Source organism: Typopeltis vanoorti, chromosome 8, assembly GCF_054136105.1.
Source record: "Typopeltis vanoorti isolate ZY-2024b chromosome 8, IOZ_Tvanoo_1.0, whole genome shotgun sequence".
NCBI classification, from domain to species: domain Eukaryota; kingdom Metazoa; phylum Arthropoda; class Arachnida; order Uropygi; family Thelyphonidae; genus Typopeltis; species Typopeltis vanoorti.
Window position 1 is genome coordinate 74,552,307 of NC_143556.1, and position 20,632 is coordinate 74,572,938.

General features: G+C 34.7%; 1 protein-coding gene across 1 annotated transcript in view; it reads left to right on the forward strand.

The window, feature by feature from the left end:
* The window catches only part of sxc (O-linked N-acetylglucosamine (GlcNAc) transferase sxc), a 176,352-nt gene that overhangs the window by 28,520 nt on the left and 127,200 nt on the right, over window positions 1-20,632 (forward strand). Inside the window, exons 3-4 of the mRNA XM_090397287.1 lie at window positions 1,628-1,778; window positions 14,674-14,917. Coding sequence (XP_090253413.1) covers window positions 1,628-1,778; window positions 14,674-14,917 — 395 coding nt within the window. The remainder of the gene's footprint in view (window positions 1-1,627; window positions 1,779-14,673; window positions 14,918-20,632) is intronic.

Consider the following 20,632-nt stretch of genomic DNA (forward strand, 5'->3'; position numbering starts at 1 on the left):
AAGGAAAGGAAGGAATAGCGATAGTATTCAACACTGAACATGAAGATAAATTGGAAAGCAGTTTCAAGTAGAGGTATATGAGCACATTTCAAAATTGGAACATGGACAATGAAACTGATTTGTACCTATGGTCCCACAGAAGGTTTCTTCCAAGGAAGAAGTGGAGGAATTTTTTGAGTCATTAGAACAGGCAGCTGACATAAAGAAAATGGGAATAATTTTCCTTGTTGGGATCTGAATAGCAGACTAGAAAATGAATTCCACCAGGCTATATGCAGGAAAGAGTAATGTAAAATAATGGTAAGTATTTACTGGATTTCTGCTCAGGACATGAACTAGTCATTACTAACACCATGTTTCAACATACAGATGTGTATAAGTTCACATGGAGAGAAGACACAAGAAATAATAAAAAGCCTCATTGACTGTTCTTTGTTGCTAGTAATATCTTCATGCTTGTTCAGGATACAGGAGTGTACAGAGGATTTGAAATTGGAAGTGACCATTACTTAGTACTAAGCAGCATAAAAATGGATATCACATCGAAAAGAACAGTATGTAAGAACCTTTAAAAAGAATTAAAGTTGAACAGCTTTTACAAGTAAATTGCACTTGACTATACAAACATTATTGAAGAAAAAATGAAACAAATTGAAAACAATAACCAAACATTGGAGTCTCAGTGGCAAACTGTGAAAAGAAGACATTGATTGATTCAGCTAGAGAGATATGTGGTGAAGTTGTGTGCAAGGATAGAAAAATAGGAACACTATAGTGGACACAAGAAGTTAAAGAAGCAGTCTTGGAAATGAGTAAAGCATACCAAAAGCTCCTAACAAATAAGTAAGCAGATGCCCTAAAAGAATACAGAGAAAAATGCAAGAAATCTAAACTGTGTAAAAGTAGCTAAACAAAAGGCATAGGAAGACTTTGGTAAGAATATGGTAATATGGAAAGAGTACTGTAAAAGGAATTAAAGATGATAACAGTAACATGAAAACTGAAGATAAGGATATCCTAGATGTCTGGAGTAATTACTATGAAAGACTGTTAAATGAACCAAGTAGTGACAGAACTATACTAGAAAATTTTAACCATACTACTAGAAAATAGCAACCAGAACAAGCTAAAGAAAAATCTCAATACAAGAAGACTTGAAGTTTTTAACATTCAATAGCAACCTGAACGGTACAAGTCCAGAAGAAAATCTTAGTATAGCAACCTGAACTGTACAAGTCCTGAAGAAAAGCTTAGTACGGGAGGACTTTAGCAGTTTTTTTTACCACTAGAGGTCAGGCTAAGTAAGATCAATTAACAGCATAGATTCAATTTACCTTTGTAGAGAGCAAGAGCATGTAGCTTGTCTTCATATATACATGTATTTTTCTGATGATGACTTCAATACAGGGGTCGAAACGTCAAGTGTTATATTATTAATAATAAGTAAAATAATCATTTCAACACGTGTTTTGTCTCTAAATTCGTAAATATGAAAGTTTTAATTGTTCTTGAACATTGTCTATTTTTAATCTTTTTGTTTGAAATCTAGAATTGTGCTAATGAACTAAATATGGTTTTATTAATGTATCTATAGCTTTATCAGAACTAATCAACAAAACATTTACAGGTCTTGCTGAGTTAGCCCATAGGGAGTATCAAGCTGGAGATTATGATAATGCAGAGAGGCACTGCATGCAGCTTTGGCGCCAGGATCCCACTAACACAGGAGTCTTGCTTCTTTTAAGTTCTATTCATTTTCAGTGTCGCAGACTTGACAAGTAAGTAAGCAGTTGGCAATATAATAGAGAAAAAGCAAATGCATAACAGAATAGTAATCATTCTTCATGCGTTATCAACAGACAATGAAACTAAAACAGACACTTTGCCTACTTCATAACATAATACAAAAGTATACTGTGAATTTTTTTTTTTTAGTTTGTTAGAAAGCATATTTCTGTTTGACATATGTCACACTCTGTTGCTCATGAATTTATGGTTTATGTATTTAGTAGTAAGTTAATACGAGACATCCACACTAATAATTAATTTTCTGTATTAGGTCTTACCAGTGCTTTTTATTTTATTTTTTATTTTTTTGAAACTATCCATAACAGTACAGAATACTGGCACCTTCATTAAGTGACATGTAACTTCTGAATGTGTACATTTATAAATAAATTTTTAGTATTCATTCATTTTTACATTTTTATCTAGCACATGAATAAGCTTAGTTAATAAAATTTGCATTTTTCATTAAGAATTTGCAATATAATTTTTTTCTTATATTTGCTATATAAAACTTAATTTAAAAAAATGGTGTATTTTAGTTTTTATGTACTCGTACAATAAATTTGTGCTTGATAAACTGCTTATATATTGAATTTGTTGTTCTTATTCCAGAAATGTCACATTATGAAGTAAAAATATCAATACGTTTGTTTTTTTAATATCCTTTTTAATTTTCAATATTTCCTGCTAGCAAAGAATGAGTTCTGCCGACTGTAATTTTACGTGCGTGTGTGTGTGCGTGTGCATGCACACACAAAAAGCCCCGGATCTCATGCCAGTAAATAATTTCTTGTGATTATTGATGCTAAGTGCATTCAAGTTCATGCTATCCCTCTTATAAAGATCCCTAAGGATCACAACCTTTTCAACAAACATCTTGGAGTTTATAATATTCCATGTTCTTGTGGCCTTACTTACATAGGATAAACATCTAGAAGTTTAGAAATAAGGCAAAAGGAGCATATTGGCGACATCGATAATAACAACAGAGAAGATCTCAGGCCTGGAATTCCATTTCTGCCACACTCACCACAATATTGAATGGGACAAGAGCTCCATAACTTACATAAGCAACAACTTCAGCACTTTCAACATCAAAGAGGCTATGATGGTAATCCACTCACAAGGCATTCTCAACAGAAACCAAGGAACGATTTTGTGACATTTGGAAGACACTTATTAGATCTTTCCACACATTGGACTTTAATTTTTCTGCAAATTATTGTGAACACCTGAACAATGACTGATCCATGTTAAAAAAACGTTTAATTTTCTTGACCAAAAAGCTCTGGAAAGACTTTTAATGGGATTATATTGATCAAGTGCATATAATAAACAACTAAGTTTATTATATGCACTTAATAAGCAACTGTTTATTAACAGACCCAACACTAAAGAACCACAATGATACCAACGATTTAATACGTCATATGGAGATGGTGTATAGACTTAAAACGAAGATTGAAATCCACTAACACCAATACTATATGGCGCTCCTAAGGTACACAAAATGGAATACCACTACGCCGATTGTGGATGGAATCAATTCGCCAACTTATCTGTTATCTAAACACCTGGCAGGCCTCCTCAAACCTCACATCCATAATTCGGACACTTATATATGAAATTCGCAACATTTCGTTGAGAAACTGAACAACATCTCTATCTCCAATACGGATTTACTCGCCAGCCTGGATGTTACTTCTCTATTCACTAACATCCCTGTGGAGGAAGTCATCAACATTTTAGGAAGTTTTCTCCCACAAGACATTACTTCTCTGTTCCGTCATTGTTTAACATCAAACTTTTTCTTATGGAATAAGACCATATATCAGCAATTGACTGGCCTTGCAATGGGTATCCCCCTCTCTCCATCTTGTGCTGATCTCTTTATGGGGGATTTTGAAAGTAAAATCTTAACTCAAACAGACCCTAAACCCACAGTATGGCGGAGATATGTGGACGATATCTTTATCATTTGGAACCACACAAAAAAGGACCTGTTCGACTTTCTTAACAAAATCAACTCTCTACACCACACAATCAAATTCACTCTAGAACTTGAAGAAGATAACCAATTATCATTTCTGGACACTTTAATTAAGAAGCTTCCGAATGGTGGTATCAACCTCTCAGTTTACCGCAAACCTACCAATACAGGACGTTATTTACATTTCACTTCCTCGCACCACATTTCTCAGAAACTTAGTATTGTACACATGTTGAAGAACCGTGCCCCTCTCCTTACAACAGATCAACAAGACCTCCAGGAAGAACTATCCCTGATATCCACCAACCTTACCATGAATGAATTTCCTCAAAGATTCGTCCACAAGATACTTTTCTCTGAGCCCCGACAAAGACAACAAGATGATGTACGTTATATTTCTACCATCGTCATTCCATACTTAGGGACAGTTTCCAATAAGATTGCTAGACTCCTTAGACCACATAAAATAAGAGTGACCTTTAAACCCACAGAAACGATTAGACAATTCTTAAGATCTCCAAAAGATAACTTCAAGGAGCCTTGAAATTAGGCAAAAAGAACACATAGGTGACGTCAATAATAACAGAGAAGAAAAATCGGGGTTAGCTTTTCATTTCTCAAGAACGAACCATACCATAGGGTGGGATAGAAGCACAATTCCTTACATGGAGCAGGACTTCTGCTCCCGAATTTTTAAGGAGGCTACAACAGTTGCCCGCTGTATACAAAACCTTAACAGGAACCAAGGACTAATCTTGCCCATGATCTGGAAGACCCTTATCAGATCCTTCAACTCGCCCGAACTGAATTATAGTGCCAACTATAGACCGTTCCTAAATAAAAACAAGTGATATCATCCACGCTCTATGAATGTATTGTACGCTCTCTGTTCTTTGTTTAATATAATTGGAATCGGTTGATTATAGTTTGTAACAGTTTTTTACTTTTTAGTGCCTTACATCAGTTATGTACCCTGAAGATGCCAACACAGACTTAGTTGGTGAAACTAGTTGGTATAACTTAGTTGTTTATTATATGCACTTGATCAATATAATCCCATTAAAAGTCTTTCCAATGACTGATCCGTGCCAGATTCTATCTCCATGTGTTTCTGTTTTTATTTTTGTTTTTGTGTAACAGTTCCAATGTATTCAATTTTTAGTTATGTACTGATTCATATTTACTGTGTATTGTATATTTGTTTGTTCTTCCTAATCCAGACAAAGCCATTAACATATGTGGCAAAACTAGTAGGTTTAATTAAATAACTATTACAACCTATAAACCCAGTGTAAGTTTTTTTTTTTTTTTTCCCCTTAAAGGGGAGGGTATCTTAGCAACTTGCATTTCATCTAAACTCAGTTTTTTTTCCCCTCACCTTTATCTTTGAGCTTTTTTTTTCCTTTTTTCCTTAAATTAATACGAGAATTACATAATTTCTCCTTGCATAGAACTTTAAGTTTTATGCAAGGAAAAATTTTCTCTGGTAATTCTCGTTAAGTTCTTTGCACCAGTCTGTAAAAATGAGAGCCCTTCATCTGGAAATGACCTTCTGACCAGTGTCAAATCTTATGAAGTTTTTTGAATTATGTAATGTTACACTAAAAAGATTATTTTTATACTTTCATATTTCAAGTATTTCACATTTCAAGTATTCCGCCCTGAATATCGTCTTCTTCAGGTATCTTTAAGTTTGCAATAGTTCTCTATGTTCAATATTGAAATATTCATCATTACATTCCTCTTAAATCTTGAGATCTGTTGCTGGCCATTTCATTCAATAATTTTCAGTATAATTATTGTAGATTAGAGATAATGAAGATGACATAAACTCTGAAAATAAACATTATGGATATCTGCAATAATTATTTTGAAAGATTGTTAGGAGTGACAGAACGGTAGTATAAAATATTAAAAAGAAGTGTTGTGAGAATTATATGTCAAATAATTGAAGAAAAAGTGTGGAAAGACAGCTTGAGTAGGTGTTTGATAGAAATGCTGAAATAAGGAGATTATTAAAGTTTTAAAATAGCTAAACTGTATAATTCAGAAGGTAAATAAAGAAAAAATAAATCCACTAATGCCTTTTATTCTCCAAGGATAGTAGACAAAACTATTTAGCCTTAAAATTCAGAAGGCTTGGGCAGAAAATCAAATTTCAGATGCATAGAACTATCTATTCATAGAATTATCATAGAACTATAATACTAGAACATTACAGTGGAACTTTCATGCTGAGTGTTCTGGTTGGGATTTATGTAAGTGTACTTGGCTAAGAAAAATTGGAAGAACCAGTTGGATTCAAGCCAGATAGGTGTTATCAAAATAGATTTTCACTTTTAGACAAATACTACAAAAAATCTAGTTATATAGATCTGGAAAAGTCATGACAGTATGCTATGGAGTAAACAGGATACAAAGTAATACATAGTTTTTATGCTTAAGTTGTAAGTCAGAAGATAGAATCAAAGTGCAGGAAAATGTGTATGTAAAATAAGGTGCAAGATAAAGTGTATACTATCCCACTGTTATTCATTTGTATGGATCACCTTACAAAGGAAATTGACATTATATGACATCACTGTTCAACACTCAGCTCTTGTAACATTTTCATGAAGATGTTATGCTCTTAAATAAATCCAGTACTTATTTTCAGGACTGCTTAAACTGAATAACTGCTTTAGCAAGTTTTACTTTGAAATCAGTAATAAAAAGAATTATGAAAACACATAAGAACATTGAAAACATAAACTGCATTCTCAATAAATAATCTATAGAAGTAAATACTTCAAATTTTTGGTGCTGATAAATTTGATAATAGAATAAATAAATAAACAAAAACTGCTATGGTTGGGAGGAATGAACAGATGGCAAGTCAGAACAATTAACATACTGGCTGTGTTATGTGTCAGGTAGTAACTCCTCATTTTACTGTATATCATGTTCCTTCTTCGTCATTCATGAAACATTTTGACAAACTTTCCAATACATATGGTTTGCTTGCTTCAGTTTTTTTTTTTTTTTTTTTTTTTTTTTTTTTTTGTGAAAGTAATATTTGTGAACTGTCTTAATAGTATGGAAAATCTCAAATGTTAATATTGTCTTATATGAAGTACAACAATCCCTCGATTAGTGTGCCTAATGCGTTCTTTAAAACAAGCGCATTAATTGAAAATGCACTAATCGAATATAATAACCTATGGGAAAAAGTATAATTCATTCCTCAAATTTCTTTTTTGAACTTTATTTTTTTATAAAAGAATTAAGATATGTCTCAGGGCCTAGTTAAAGGAAAACCATGAAGCTGAAAGACAATAAAACATTCAGAATATAAATTTTATTATTCTACTTCTTAACAATGAATTGAGCTAACATAGTTTGGCGGGCATTTTGTTTCTTTCTTTCATACAACCGACGGTATGGCCCTATTGCTTCTTCTACTCTTCTGCAAATTTTACTCCATCTGTCTTCATCAGGGTCAGCCTCTAAGCATTGCTGTTTAAAAACTTTGATTCTACAAAAAATATTTTCAAATTGTTTCTGTGAAATCTAATTTCCCAACTGTTATACATGCAAAATAGTTACCACTTTAAAAACTACAATGATCATAAAAGAGAAGTTAATTTTACGACGTGTAATAATAAACACTTCATCCCAGAAGACGGAATGGATTCTCCTTTTTATGAATGCACAGAAGTGTCGAAGGGCCTCAAATCTGTGGGCTTACTATAGAAGACGACATAAATTTTGGCGGTAAAAATTTGGAACATAGTGTACATGGAATTAGTGTAGTATGCCATTAAAAATAACTTTGTAAAATATTTTAAATCAGTAACTAAATTATTCCATTCTGGTGAGTGATTTTTTAAAATGGTTAGCCATAAAAATGTATAGATAGAAAATTTTTAAAATCTAACATTTATTTTTAAGATGTATATAGGCACACTAATCGAATTTGGGTATCGAAAAAAAATGAACGTATTAATTGAGGGATTACTGTATAAAAAAAGCTTTGAAATTTTGCATTATAAATAGGAGTCATTTTCTGCATTGTGAAATGTGTGTGTGTAGTGTGTATATATGTGTGTGTGTGTGTGTGTGTGTGTGTGTGTATATACGGAGGCTGTTCAATAAGTAATGAGACTATATTTATACAGAAAACAGATTACCTTTAATCGTCGTCATTTACATGGTCTTTTTCGAAGTAACTACCGTGAGACGCGATGCATTTGTCCCAACATTGTCTCCACTTCTTAAATACATGTGAAAGTCTGTTTTTTGAGAGTTCTTTCAAAACCGCCTCTGCAGCTTTTACACATGCTTTGTTGCTTTCGAAATGGCGGCCTTTTAGTGGTTTCTTGAGCTGAGGAAACAGCTAGAAATCGCACAATGCGAGATCAGGACTGTATGGAGGGTGTGGTAGGATATTTATGTTGTTCTTCTGCAAAACGTCCACTACACCACCAGCAATATGTGGCCTTGCATTATCGTGGTGCAATAAGAAACCATTCTTCAGCAATGGACACTTCCTTTTGACGTGCTGTACCATTGTCCGTAAAACATCCGCATAGTATGATCCATTTACGGTTATTCCCGGGTTCTACAGCGTGTTGGTAAACAAATGCCTTTGTAGTCAAAAAAACATTATGGTCATAACTTTACCAGCCGATTTTACAGTTTTTGCTTTCTTGGGGGTAGGTGAAGACGGATGCTTTCGTTCACTGCTTTGTTGTTTCATTGTAGGGTCATAGTGATACAACCAAGCTTCATTTGCTGTAATGATGTGTTTTAAGAAGTTGTCGCCTTCTTGTTCCAGTCTTTCTTTCCATTCTGTGCACACATCATCTCAATGCTGCATTTGCTCCAGTGTCAAGAGTTTGGGAATCCATTGGGTGCAAACATGTTTCAGTCCCAAATGTTCAGCTATGATTGAGTGAACACTTCCCACAGAAATATTCAGGACAACATGCAGCTGGCATACTGTAATTCTGCGATCCTCCTTGATGATAATCGCTGCTGTGTTGATCATTGTCTCTGTGATGGACGTTGAAGGTCTTCCCTCACGTTCAAGATCTTCCTCATTTTGCCTTCCTTCCTTAAAAGTTTTATGCCAGCGAAAAACACTTGCCCTCGACATTGCTTCATCGTGGAAAGCTTCACGTATCATGTTAAAAGTGTCCGATGCCGATTTTTGCAAACACATACAAAATTTAATCGCATAACGCTGTTCCAAGGACGTTTCCATTTCGACGACTGGTCGCGGCTCTTAGGCGCACTGAAACAAGCTTGTGTTTAGTCACGTGACACTCTGGCACATCAGCCCATATATGCCATCTATCAACCTCTTTTGTTAATACAGACAGCAACATTTCTTTATTCCACAGAAATTAATATTGTCATGAGTGGTTTCGCGACAGTAAAATTAGTCTTATTACTTATTGAACAGCCCTCATATATATATATATATATATATATATGTTAAAGATACAAAGTTATTTTAAATATAAACCTGGTTTTTTACTCCATTTCCCAAGTAAGTAAACAGACAAGTCAGTCAAGTTTGTGCCTGCAAGTGTTGTAAGTCTAGCTGACCCTGCACGTAGTGCAAGTCCAAGGCAACTTGTGGTAAAGGTAGAATAAGCTCTGATCACTATTCTTAATATTTACCCTTAATGCAAAGCACATCTCCTGGAGGCGATGTATGATGCTGTGTATTAAAGGCAAGGGGCCACTACCCAGACGTTTCGACCTTTATTGAGGTCTCATCATTGGGAGCCAGGCTAAGAAATACTAAGTTTTAAGTAATACAGAGCTTATAAATATTTTACCAACACAAGTTACCGTAAGGTGCTTTGACCTTATTAAATAAAAACAGATCATAACTGTTATATAACAAAATTGAAAAAGGCCTGGGGTATGCTTCATATCCCCACAGTGTAACAAAAACCGAGCTTATTCTATATTAAGTTTGGTATGCATTTATTAAGAATTTAACAATGGACCTGAGAGATGATACATAGCCATTTTTATTCTAGAACTTTTTTTTAATCTGTGATATTTCGATGCAATTTTTTTTTCGTATCAATTAATAAAAGTTCTGTAACCCTTATGATATAAATCTGAACTGCCAAACTCATTGGGTTTTATTATTCTTATAAAACTAGTTCTTGTTTATAAACATACAGTTTTTATACTGAAGTCAAATAAACAAGATACTACTCAGTTATATAAGACAGGACGATATGTTGAAGTCCAAGAAGTCAGTTGAGGAAAATATCACTACCAAGCAGAGGGAGAGAGATAGATATAGTAAGGGATGAGATTGTAAAGGCAGTAAAGCATTTGAAGAACTAAGTCTCCAGAATGATGAGATCATTTCGGAAACTTTGAAGCAAGGTGATGGTAGATGGACTACACTGGTTGTACAACATTGCATGGGATGTATTGAAAATACCAAATGAATGGACTAGGCTAATGCCTAATACCATTCTCAAAAAAAGGAAACAAAATGGACTGCAAAAACTACAGAACAATTGCTCCAGTGAGCAGTTGTGTGGGAAAAGCACTTATGAGAGAGATAGATATAGTAAGGGATGAGATTGTAAAGGCAGTAAAGCATTTGAAGAACTAAGTCTCCGGAATGATGAGATCATTTCGGAAACTTTGAAGCAAGGTGATGGTAGATGGACTACACTGGTTGTACAACATTGCGTGGGATGTATTGAAAATACCAAATGAATGGACTAGGCTAATGCCTAATACCATTCTCAAAAAAAGGAAACAAAATGGACTGCAAAAACTACAGAACAATTGCTCCAGTGAGCAGTTGTGTGGGAAAAGCACTTATGATTATATTAACAGAAAGAATAAGGAAACTAATGGGAAAAAGTCTAGATGAGCAAGCAGGATTCAGAAGTTAAGATTAATTGCAGAGAAAGCTGTATGTAACATTATTCATGTCTGCTCTGTTGACTTTCAGAAAGTTGCATTAGCTTTATTTGAATCTTATGTAGTAGATGGGAACCTATGTTTATTGCAGTATATCAGTGATACTGCAGAAGCTGCTGTGAAAAATTTGTGATGAAACAGGAAGATGGTTCCAGACAACAAGAGACACAAGATGAGGAAACCCAATATCCCTGAGCATCTTTATCATGCTTTTGGAAAGAACAGTGGATGTCATGAAGGAGAATAAAAGGGGAAGTTCAGTTCAAGGTACAAACATCATTTATGATTTGCAGATGACAGTCATTGTTGAAGATGAAGAACTAGTAAGAAAATGGATTGATAATAAACATAAAAAAAACCTAAATGATACTTGAAGTGAAGAGAATAAAAAGCAAAGATCAACAGCCATTAGCCATGGAAGAGGTTAGGAGCAACACGACATGATTTTGACTGTAAAAAATGAGACAGGATCTAAGAAAACAAAAACGAAATAAAGTAAACCTACAGGCAGTGAATAAGATATGAAAAAGAAAATCTGTGAACCTTGCCACAAAGCTGAGACTACTGGAAACATGCATATTCACAAGTGTGCACTATTCTTGAGACATGGGTAGTGGTCAAAGATTATATGAGATGAATATTGGCATTTGAAAGTTCATGTTACATAAAGATTATCCAAATTGAATAGATTCAAAAGGTAATGAATGAAGAACTGTATAGAAAAGTAAACTGCAAAGAGAATCTAATGCAGATAATAATTCAAAGGAAAGTTAAGCTTTTTGGACATATCTGCAAGATAGATAACACCAGAAAATCTTGATGTTTAGTACAACAGATGATATAGAAGAGGACAGCCAACACAAGAGTGGGTAGAATTTTAAGTTACTCAGTAATGGACAGAAGTAGTGAATGGCAAAAACTGCATTGGATCATTTGGAGAACTGATGATGATGATGATTGATATAGTGAAAAACTAAATAAGATGTTATATATCTATATTCTATTTTACTACATCATATCTACGAGGGTGGTCTAAAAAGTTCTCGACCATAGATGGTAACACTATCGGCAAGAAATTTTATTTTTTCTAAGTTGGTACATCTGTCATAAGCATCCATGTGAAATTGCAAGTCTTTCTATCTAGTAGTTTGTTTTATACAGCTGTCTGAAGCAAATGTGTCTGTTCCCTTGAAATGGATAAAATTGAGCATCGTGTTGTTATAAAATTCTTTGTAAAAGAAGGTTTAACGCCAAAGGAAATTCATTTGAAGTTCATAAAAGTTTATGGACACTCTTCTCCTTCATTTTCGACAATTAAGAAATCGGCTGCCGAGTTTAAACATGGCTGTACCACCCTTGAAGATGATCATCTTCAAGGGTGGTACAGCCAAAAAGTGTTACAACACCAGAAATCATTGATCAAGCGTACGATATGGTATTGGATGACTGGTGAGTCAAAGTGTGTGAAATTACTGAGACTATAGGCATTTCAAAAGAACATGTAGGATATATTTTGCCTGAAGAATTGCATATGAAAAAGCTTTGCGCAAGATGGGTGCCATGCTTGCTCACAGCAGATCAAAAATGCACTCACATGAAAATCTCTGAACAGTGCTTGGAACGTTTTAATAAGAATAAAACTGATTTTGTGAGTCCATTTATTACTATGGATGAGATTTGGATTCACCGTTACACACCAGAATCCAAACAGCAGTCAAAACAGTGAACAGAAGCTGGTTGTTCAGCACCAAAGAAGACAAGCTCATGGCATCGGTATTTTGGAACGCTAAAGCCATTTTGTTTATTAATTATCTTGAAAAGGGTAAAACAATAACTGGGGAATGTTATTCCAATCTTTTAACCAGATTAGACAAAAAAATCGTGAGAAAAGACCCGGTTTGCAGAAGAAAATCATCTTTTTCAGCAAAAAATCAAGCGTTTTACAGTGGGAAAATTAAGGGATCTGCACTATGAATTGTTGGGACATCCACCCCATTCCCCAGATTTAGCTCCCTCTGATTTCTATCTGTTCCCAAAACTAAAACTTTTCCTCTTCCTACGATAAAGAGCCAAGTCCTTTTTCTTCGAATCAAGAGGTGATTGTAGCTGTAGAGGGGTATTTTGCAGATCTTACTGAGAACCACTACAGGAACGGGATAATGGTGCTGGAGCATCACTGGAATAAATGTATTAGTCTTAAGGGAGATTATGTTAAAAAATAAAAATAATTTTGAAAATTATTTTTAGGCCAAGAACTTTTCAGACTACACTCATATTACCAAGTAGCTATTTGAATAAGAAATCCAGTTCTTATTTTGTTATTCTACTTATAAGTAACTTCTGTTTTTTTTGACATTGTTGTGATTTTGTTTCTAATTGGATAAGTCTTGGCTCTAGTTAAGTCCAATGTGAGTCGGAAGGAAGCCAAAGTAGTTCCATTACCTAAGATTCCAAGACAGAGGTAACAAATTATAGATTAATAAGAATAGAATGTGGCTGTAAATATATTGAAGTTGGCCAAAGACAAAATTCAGGAATGGATGGGTAAGAATGATACTCTTATGAAAATAGTATGGCTTTATAAAGTGTAGGTCATGCCTTTATAATTGATTCAAGCTTTATAATAATGACATTTGGAAAAAAATGGAATGGCCTCATGATTATACTGCTGTGTTTTGCAGATGTATTTGGCATATTTTTACCAATGATGCAAAGATAGTCAGGGTAATCAGGGATGCTACTGTTATTCAGCACTTACAAAATGATATGAATAGGCTGGAAATTTGGGCAAATGAAAATGGCTGTCAGGTTAATGTTAGTAAGTATAAAGTTATGCACTTTGGTGTGATTAGATTTCCAGTGGTATGTTATATTAGCAGGGTTATGCTACAAGAAACTGAGGAGGCAAGGGATCTTGGCGGATAGGAATTTGACGTTTGAAGTTCAAAGGTCACATAGCAAAAGTTGCAAATACAACTTGGAGAATAATTGCAATGTTGAAGCAAACCTTGACATGTAAGGATAAGGAAGTCATTTTGCCTCTTTAAGGCTTTGATAAAGCCAGCAAAGGTTGGACGATTAGTAGAGTCTCCGCTACTAATGGCTCACGCAAGTTAAGCAAGCCTGAGTGCAGTTAGTAGTTGGAAGGGATCCAAATGTTTGATGCTGTTGGCACTCTGCTGAGGACTGGCCATTCTCACAGGGTTTATTTCGGCCTGTAAACTGACGTATGTCAGACCTCTCTACCCTCGAGGGCACGTGGGGATATGCCATATGACAAGGCTTTGATAAGCCACACCTGGATTATTGTGTGCAGATTTGGTCTCCCAGATTCTAAGGGGATAAAGAAGTTGTGGAAATGGTGAAAAGAAGAGTTACAAAGATTATATCTGGATTTAGATTGTAAGGACTGATTGTATGTGGATTACAGACTGGTTAACAATAGATAGAGGGGCGATATGATAGAAGTCTATAAACTTCTGAATAGGTATTATTAGCATAGCCTCTGATGAAATTTTAGTTATATGAATAGGTGGGGAGAGAACACGGGGCATCCATGGAAGTAAGTTTGTTCATGTTCAAGAAAGGGGTAAGGGCATGGTTTTTTTTTCTCACACTCAATTCCTATTTATAAACCAAATCATATTTTTGTACTTCATTTGGTAGGGATAAATATTTCATCTAATACCTGATGAAATTATAGCATGTGAGTAAAATGTTAGACTTAACCAGTGTGTGAAACTTACTAAATAGTTAATAAAGAATAGAATAATAGCTAGAATAAGATTTTTATATTTTGAGTTTCCAAGTACTGTTTTCTGTTATAACTTCATGTAAAATTTTCTGAAAAAAGATCCTAAATTAAATTTAATAAGATTGGTTGATAAAGCATCATCCTATTTTAAGGTGGATTTGTTTTCTAATAATTTAAATAATTTATTTTATAGATCTGCCCATTTTAGTACCTTGGCAATCAAGCAGAATCCAATGTTGGCTGAAGCATATTCAAATCTAGGAAATGTTTATAAAGAGAGAGGACAATTGCAAGAGGCTTTAGAGAACTACAGACATGCAGTGAGACTTAAACCTGATTTTATCGATGGCTATATCAATTTAGCTGCTGCACTTGTTGCTGCTGGAGATATGGAACAAGCTGTTCAGGCATATGTTTCTGCTCTTCAGTATAATCCAGTGAGTAAAAATATTGATAGATCCTGTATAGATACTATGTGTGTAACGTAATTAGTCATTTCTCATTAGAACTCCACTCTCATTATTGGAAACTCATCGGGACCAAATGAATAGTTATATACAGTGAAAGATTTCTTGTAGTAAATTCCTTATTAGGCTTGCATAATGATTTCATCTCCCCCTCTAATCCATTCAAATCTGTCAAATCCACTTGACTAATTTTCTGAGGCATAATTTTTCCACTTCAAATGAGTGGAAATTAATATACAGGAATACCTCAATTATCGCGGTTTATAATTTGATACCAAAATTCCAATTATTGCACTCCAAATTTGAATTATCGCGGCCGCGAGATGTAGCCCACTACATATGCAACCTGGAGAGTCGCCACTCTCCAGGTATCACTCTCTTGTAGCGCTTTGTTTTTATCCGATGGTGCCTTCTCACCACTTACCAGTAACTATCTGCCCTTGCCTGAAGTACATGTGGATATTTATTTCTCTTGTTATTTACCCCTACAGTGAATGCTAAAAGAAACGAGGATGATTTCAAATCTACAGCTATCAAGAAGAAACGTAGAGTGATCAGCTTAGAAGATAAGTTGCATATGATAAATAAGTATGAAGCAGGCATAACCAAAGCCAAAATTTCAAGAGAGTATGGTCTAAATGAATCAACTGGGGCTTCGATCTAGGACTAAAAGAAATTGAAAAAGGTGATGTTCAGGACCTGCTTCGGTCACATGATAAGGAGCTGGATGATGAAGACCTAATTAACCTCGAGAGAGAACATGCTTACAATGCTCCAATCAATGATAATGACGAACAAATTGACTTGGCAATGAAGGAATTTACCCTCAAAGAAATGGACGAAATGTTTAGAATTGCTGAAAATTTTAAAGAAAAAATCTTGAATGATGATCCTAATCTCGAGCGATCACTGAAAGTTCGTCAGGAAATTCAAAATTCTATCCGTTGCTACCGAGTTTTATACGAAGCAAAAAAAAAAAAAAAAAAAAAAAAATTCTACCAGACAACTCGACACCAATTTTTATCCAAGAAAGAATAATTGTATGTACTTCTTATATATAAATAAAGATTAAAGAATAATCTTGTTTTTCTAAATGAACCTTCATTTTTTATGCGTTAACACGTTTAACGCATTTCTTTTTTACTTGATATATAAAATTTAATTAATAGATTTGAAAAATCCTTGGCATTGATCACCCATTTTGCATGCATTATTTATCTCGATTATCGCAGATTCGGTTATTGCGGTATTTTTCGTGGCAACAATAACTGCGATAATCGAGGTATTCCTGTATATTAGTAACAAGTATGTACTTGAGAATAAGTACTGAACCCACAAGATGTCACACCATACAAGATATTAAATAGAATGTGCACTAAATGTATTTTTCTAGCTCACTAAATTTTGATGCATTTTTATGTATTAGATTTAATTTTTATTTACTTGGAGAGAATAATCATCATCAAATTCCTGCCATGTACCGTCAAGGGGTGTACAGGATATGATAGTACTACATGAAAAATTTACATCATTACTAACTTCTATCTACAATTTTCCTCCAAATCAGTCTGTTACTTGTCAAGAATCCAACATTATCAGAACTTATATTTCTATCATCTAAGGCACTTTGTACTATATCAATCCACCTATATCTTGGTCTTCCTCTGGGTCGTTTTCCTGCCAACCTGGCAGAGAACACTTGTTTTGCTAATCTTTTCTTGCACATTCTGTTTAAGTGACCATACCACCTGAGATTAGCTCTGCTAACACATTCCTGGATGCTGACAAGTCAAGTTCTTTCCTAATATCCTCGTTTTTAATATGGTATTGCCATCGATGCCATCTGTTCACACCTCTAATCTTTCTCGGGACTCTCATATCCGCAGTCTCTAGTCTTTGGTCAAGTGTTTTACTGCTGACCCAGTTCTCAGATCCATAAGTTAAAACTGGTTTGAACACTGTCTTGTACAGCTAATTTAGTGTTCTGACTAGGATGAGGCCTTGAATTGATTTTTCAGCCTGGACTTTGACACCTGTAGTTAGTATGATGGTGGCGGTGGTTATGGAGGAAACAGAAGATCACGGTCCCGTCTCACCATGAAGACTCTATTCCCGTAATTACTCTCATAGTCCTCGTCATAGTCTCAGCAGAACTCCTCCTCATGTTAGAAGATGATGATACAGTGTGAAATGGGGCTCCTCTAATGGATCAAGTTTACTCACACAAGACACAACTGCTCTCTAATTAAACATTGGATACAGCTACATTTATGTTGTAAGAACATGCAGCCTTGTCATACTTGGTGCAGCAGGACAATAATTGTCCCTGGTTTAATTATGACAAGTTAATTTTGCATTATATTTAAAAAAAAGAAAAAAAAAAGAAAGACTTAGAAAGCAGGTTGTGCCTTTTATGTAATGAACTTTTATATGTTAAGATTTTCATAATTTGTTTCTGGAAATTGTGATTGTACTTTTCAATTACCAGTTGTCATGTAGCCATAAGCATAAATAAAGTGTTCTAATTTCTCTCTTATTCCATATGAATTTATTCAATTGACTTCCTACCATACCAGCTTTGTTGATTCTGTTGTCTATTTCCATATTTAATTTACCATCTTCACTAAAAATCATGCCTAAGTAGCTGAAATGTTTCACTTGTTCCACAGGTTCCCCATTCAAAACACAGTTGATATTTTCAATGATTCTGCCTATTTTCATTGTCTTTGTCTTTTTATTGCTGACCTTCATACCATATCTATTACAACAGTTATTCAATTTAGTTAGGGAATCTTGCAAACTTGTAGCGGATTTATTTAGAAGTATAACATTGTCTGCATAAAGCAAAGAGCTGACATTAACATCTCCAATTCTGATATCATGTTTAATACCACTTTCCTTCATAATGAATAACAGAGGGGATAATGTACATCCTTTTTCACACCAGATTTAACATTAAACCATCTTCCTGTACTTCCTTCAATCCTAACTGCTGACTTGCAACTCAAATAAAGACTAAGTATTGCTTGATATAATGCCCCATTGACACCATATAACTGTGGTGTATTGAATAGTTTCTCTCTTGGCACCTTGTCATATGCCTTTTTCAGATCGACAAAACTTAAATACAAATCTTTGTTATATTCCCATGCTTTCTCAACTATTTGTGATAAAGTGAAGATCTGATCCTGACAGCCTCTATTTGGCCTGAATCAAACTTATTCTTCACCAAGCTTTTCTTCCACAATTCTTCTCAACCGTTTCTCAAGTATACTGGCATAAATCTTGCCTGGAACACTCAGTAAGGATATACCTCTGTAATTCTCACATTCAGTTGTATTTCCCTTCTTATATATGGGTACTATTAGAGCTCTAATCCAATCATCAGGAATTCGTCCCTCTGTCCAGGCCTTCTGAACTATGCAGTGCAGCCACGGTAAGACTTTTATACCACCATACTTCAGCATTTATGGTCGAATATCATCCACTCCTGCTGGCTTTCCACATTTCAAGCCTTTTATGGCTTTTTCTAATTCAAGTATGGATAGGTATTCCAGATTGTATGCCTGTTGAGTGTTATTTACCCCTGTGCTATCACAGCTTGTTTCATTTAGCAATTTATCGAAGTAATTACTTCATATTTCAAGCATATCTTTTTCTCCCATTTTTCATATCACGTTTATCATCTTTAATTCCTTTTATAGCACTCTTTCCTCCATTTTGGGGCTTCTTCAACAACCTCCAGAATATTTTGCCACCTTCATGATATTTATTTTCTATATTCTTGCATTAATCCTCCCATGACTTCTGTTTAGCCAGTTTTACACAGTATTTAGATTTCTTACATTTGTCTCTGTATTCTTCAAGAGGACAAGCTGACTTATTTGCCAGGAACTTTTTATGTTTCTTCTTTTCCTTCACTGCCTCTTTAACTTCCTGTGTCCACCATGGAGTTCTGATTTTTCTATCCTTGCAGAAAACCTCACCAGATGCCTCTCTGACTGAATCAATCAGGGTTTTCTTCAAGGTTTGCCACTGAATCTCCATGGTTTGGTTCTTCTTCTCAAACTCTTTCATTTTTTATTCATTAATCTTTGTGTATTTTAATTTTAGTCTACAGTTGACATCTGAGGGCTGCTCAACTTTTATTCGCTTTAAAATTTTCTTATATTTTATTCTTTTCAATATGAAATTCTATTCTACCTAATGTCCAATCCTCACATTCTCATGGTGCACCATGTTGGCTATCTACTTGGATACTGAACGAACGAGGATGGGCTGGCAATTTGGGATTTAGCCGACCAAATTGTATTCTTATTGGTTAAAAAAATAAAAAATGATGGTACAACATGACAGAATTTCATGCCGGCTGGGGCGTCGCCCAGTTAAACAATGCCCCTGTTGTTTTTGTCAGGGAACCAGGGCAAACAGCAAAAAGTCAGCTACTGGAACAAACCCTGAAATACACCCCAACTCAACATCACCAGAGTTAAAGATTGGTACTATCAACGTAAGAAGCCTGAATGGCAAAGAAATGGAGCTAGCTGAGGAATTAAATAAATACCAGATTGACATAATAAGGGTGACTGAAACAAAAAAGACAAAAACTGGTGAGATCTTTCTGAGCAATAAATACAAAATGTTATATTCAGGCAATGACAATCAAGGAAAAGGAGTAGCCATAGTATTCAACACAAAATACGAGGCTAATCTTCTTGAATGGCAGTCAGTCTGAAGTAGAGTAATGTGGGCAAATATGAGAATGGGGAACTGGACAACGAGACTTATTTGTGCCTATGGTCCCACAGAAGGTTCTACTAAGGTAGAAGTGGAGGAATTTTTTGATGCTTTAGAAAAAGCAACTGACACAATGAAAAAGGAAAAGTTGGTCTTTGTTGGGGATCTAAATAGCAGAGTAGGAAATGATTATGAGACATACAAAAATATTTTGGGAAAATTTGGAGAAAAGAGCAAAGCTAATAATAATGCCAAATATCTGTTGGATTTCTGCTCAGGACATGGACTGGTTATTACTAACACCATGTTCCAACATAAAAATGTGCACAAATTTACATGGAGAGAAGCGGCAAGGAATAAGAAAAGTCTCATTAACTATGTTATTGTTGATAGTGATGTTTTCTCCCTTGTGCAGGACACCAGAGTGTACAGAGGATTTGAAATTGGAAGTGATCACTATTTAGTCTTGACCAGGATAAAATTGAATTTCATATTGAAAAGAATAACATGTAAGAAAGTTTTAAAGCGAATAAAAGTTGAGCAGCTCTCAGATGTGAACTGTAGACTAAAATACACATAGATTATTGAAGAAAAAATGAAAGAGTTTGAGAATAGGAATCAAACCTTGGAGATTCAGTGGCACACTCTGAAGAAAACATTGATTTATTCTGCCAGTGAGGCATGTGGTGAGGTTGTCTGCAAGAATAAAAAAATCAGAACTCCCTGGTGGACACAGGAAGTTAGAGGCAGCAAAGGAAAAGAAGAAAGCATATAAAAGTTCGTGCCAATTAAGTCAGCTTGTGCTCTTAGAGAATACAGAGACAAATGCAAGAATGCTAAACACTGTGTAAAACTAGCTAAACAAAAGTCATGGGAGGACTTTGGCAAGAATATAGAAAATAAATATCAAGAAGGTGACAAAATATTCTGAAGATTGTTGAAGAAGCT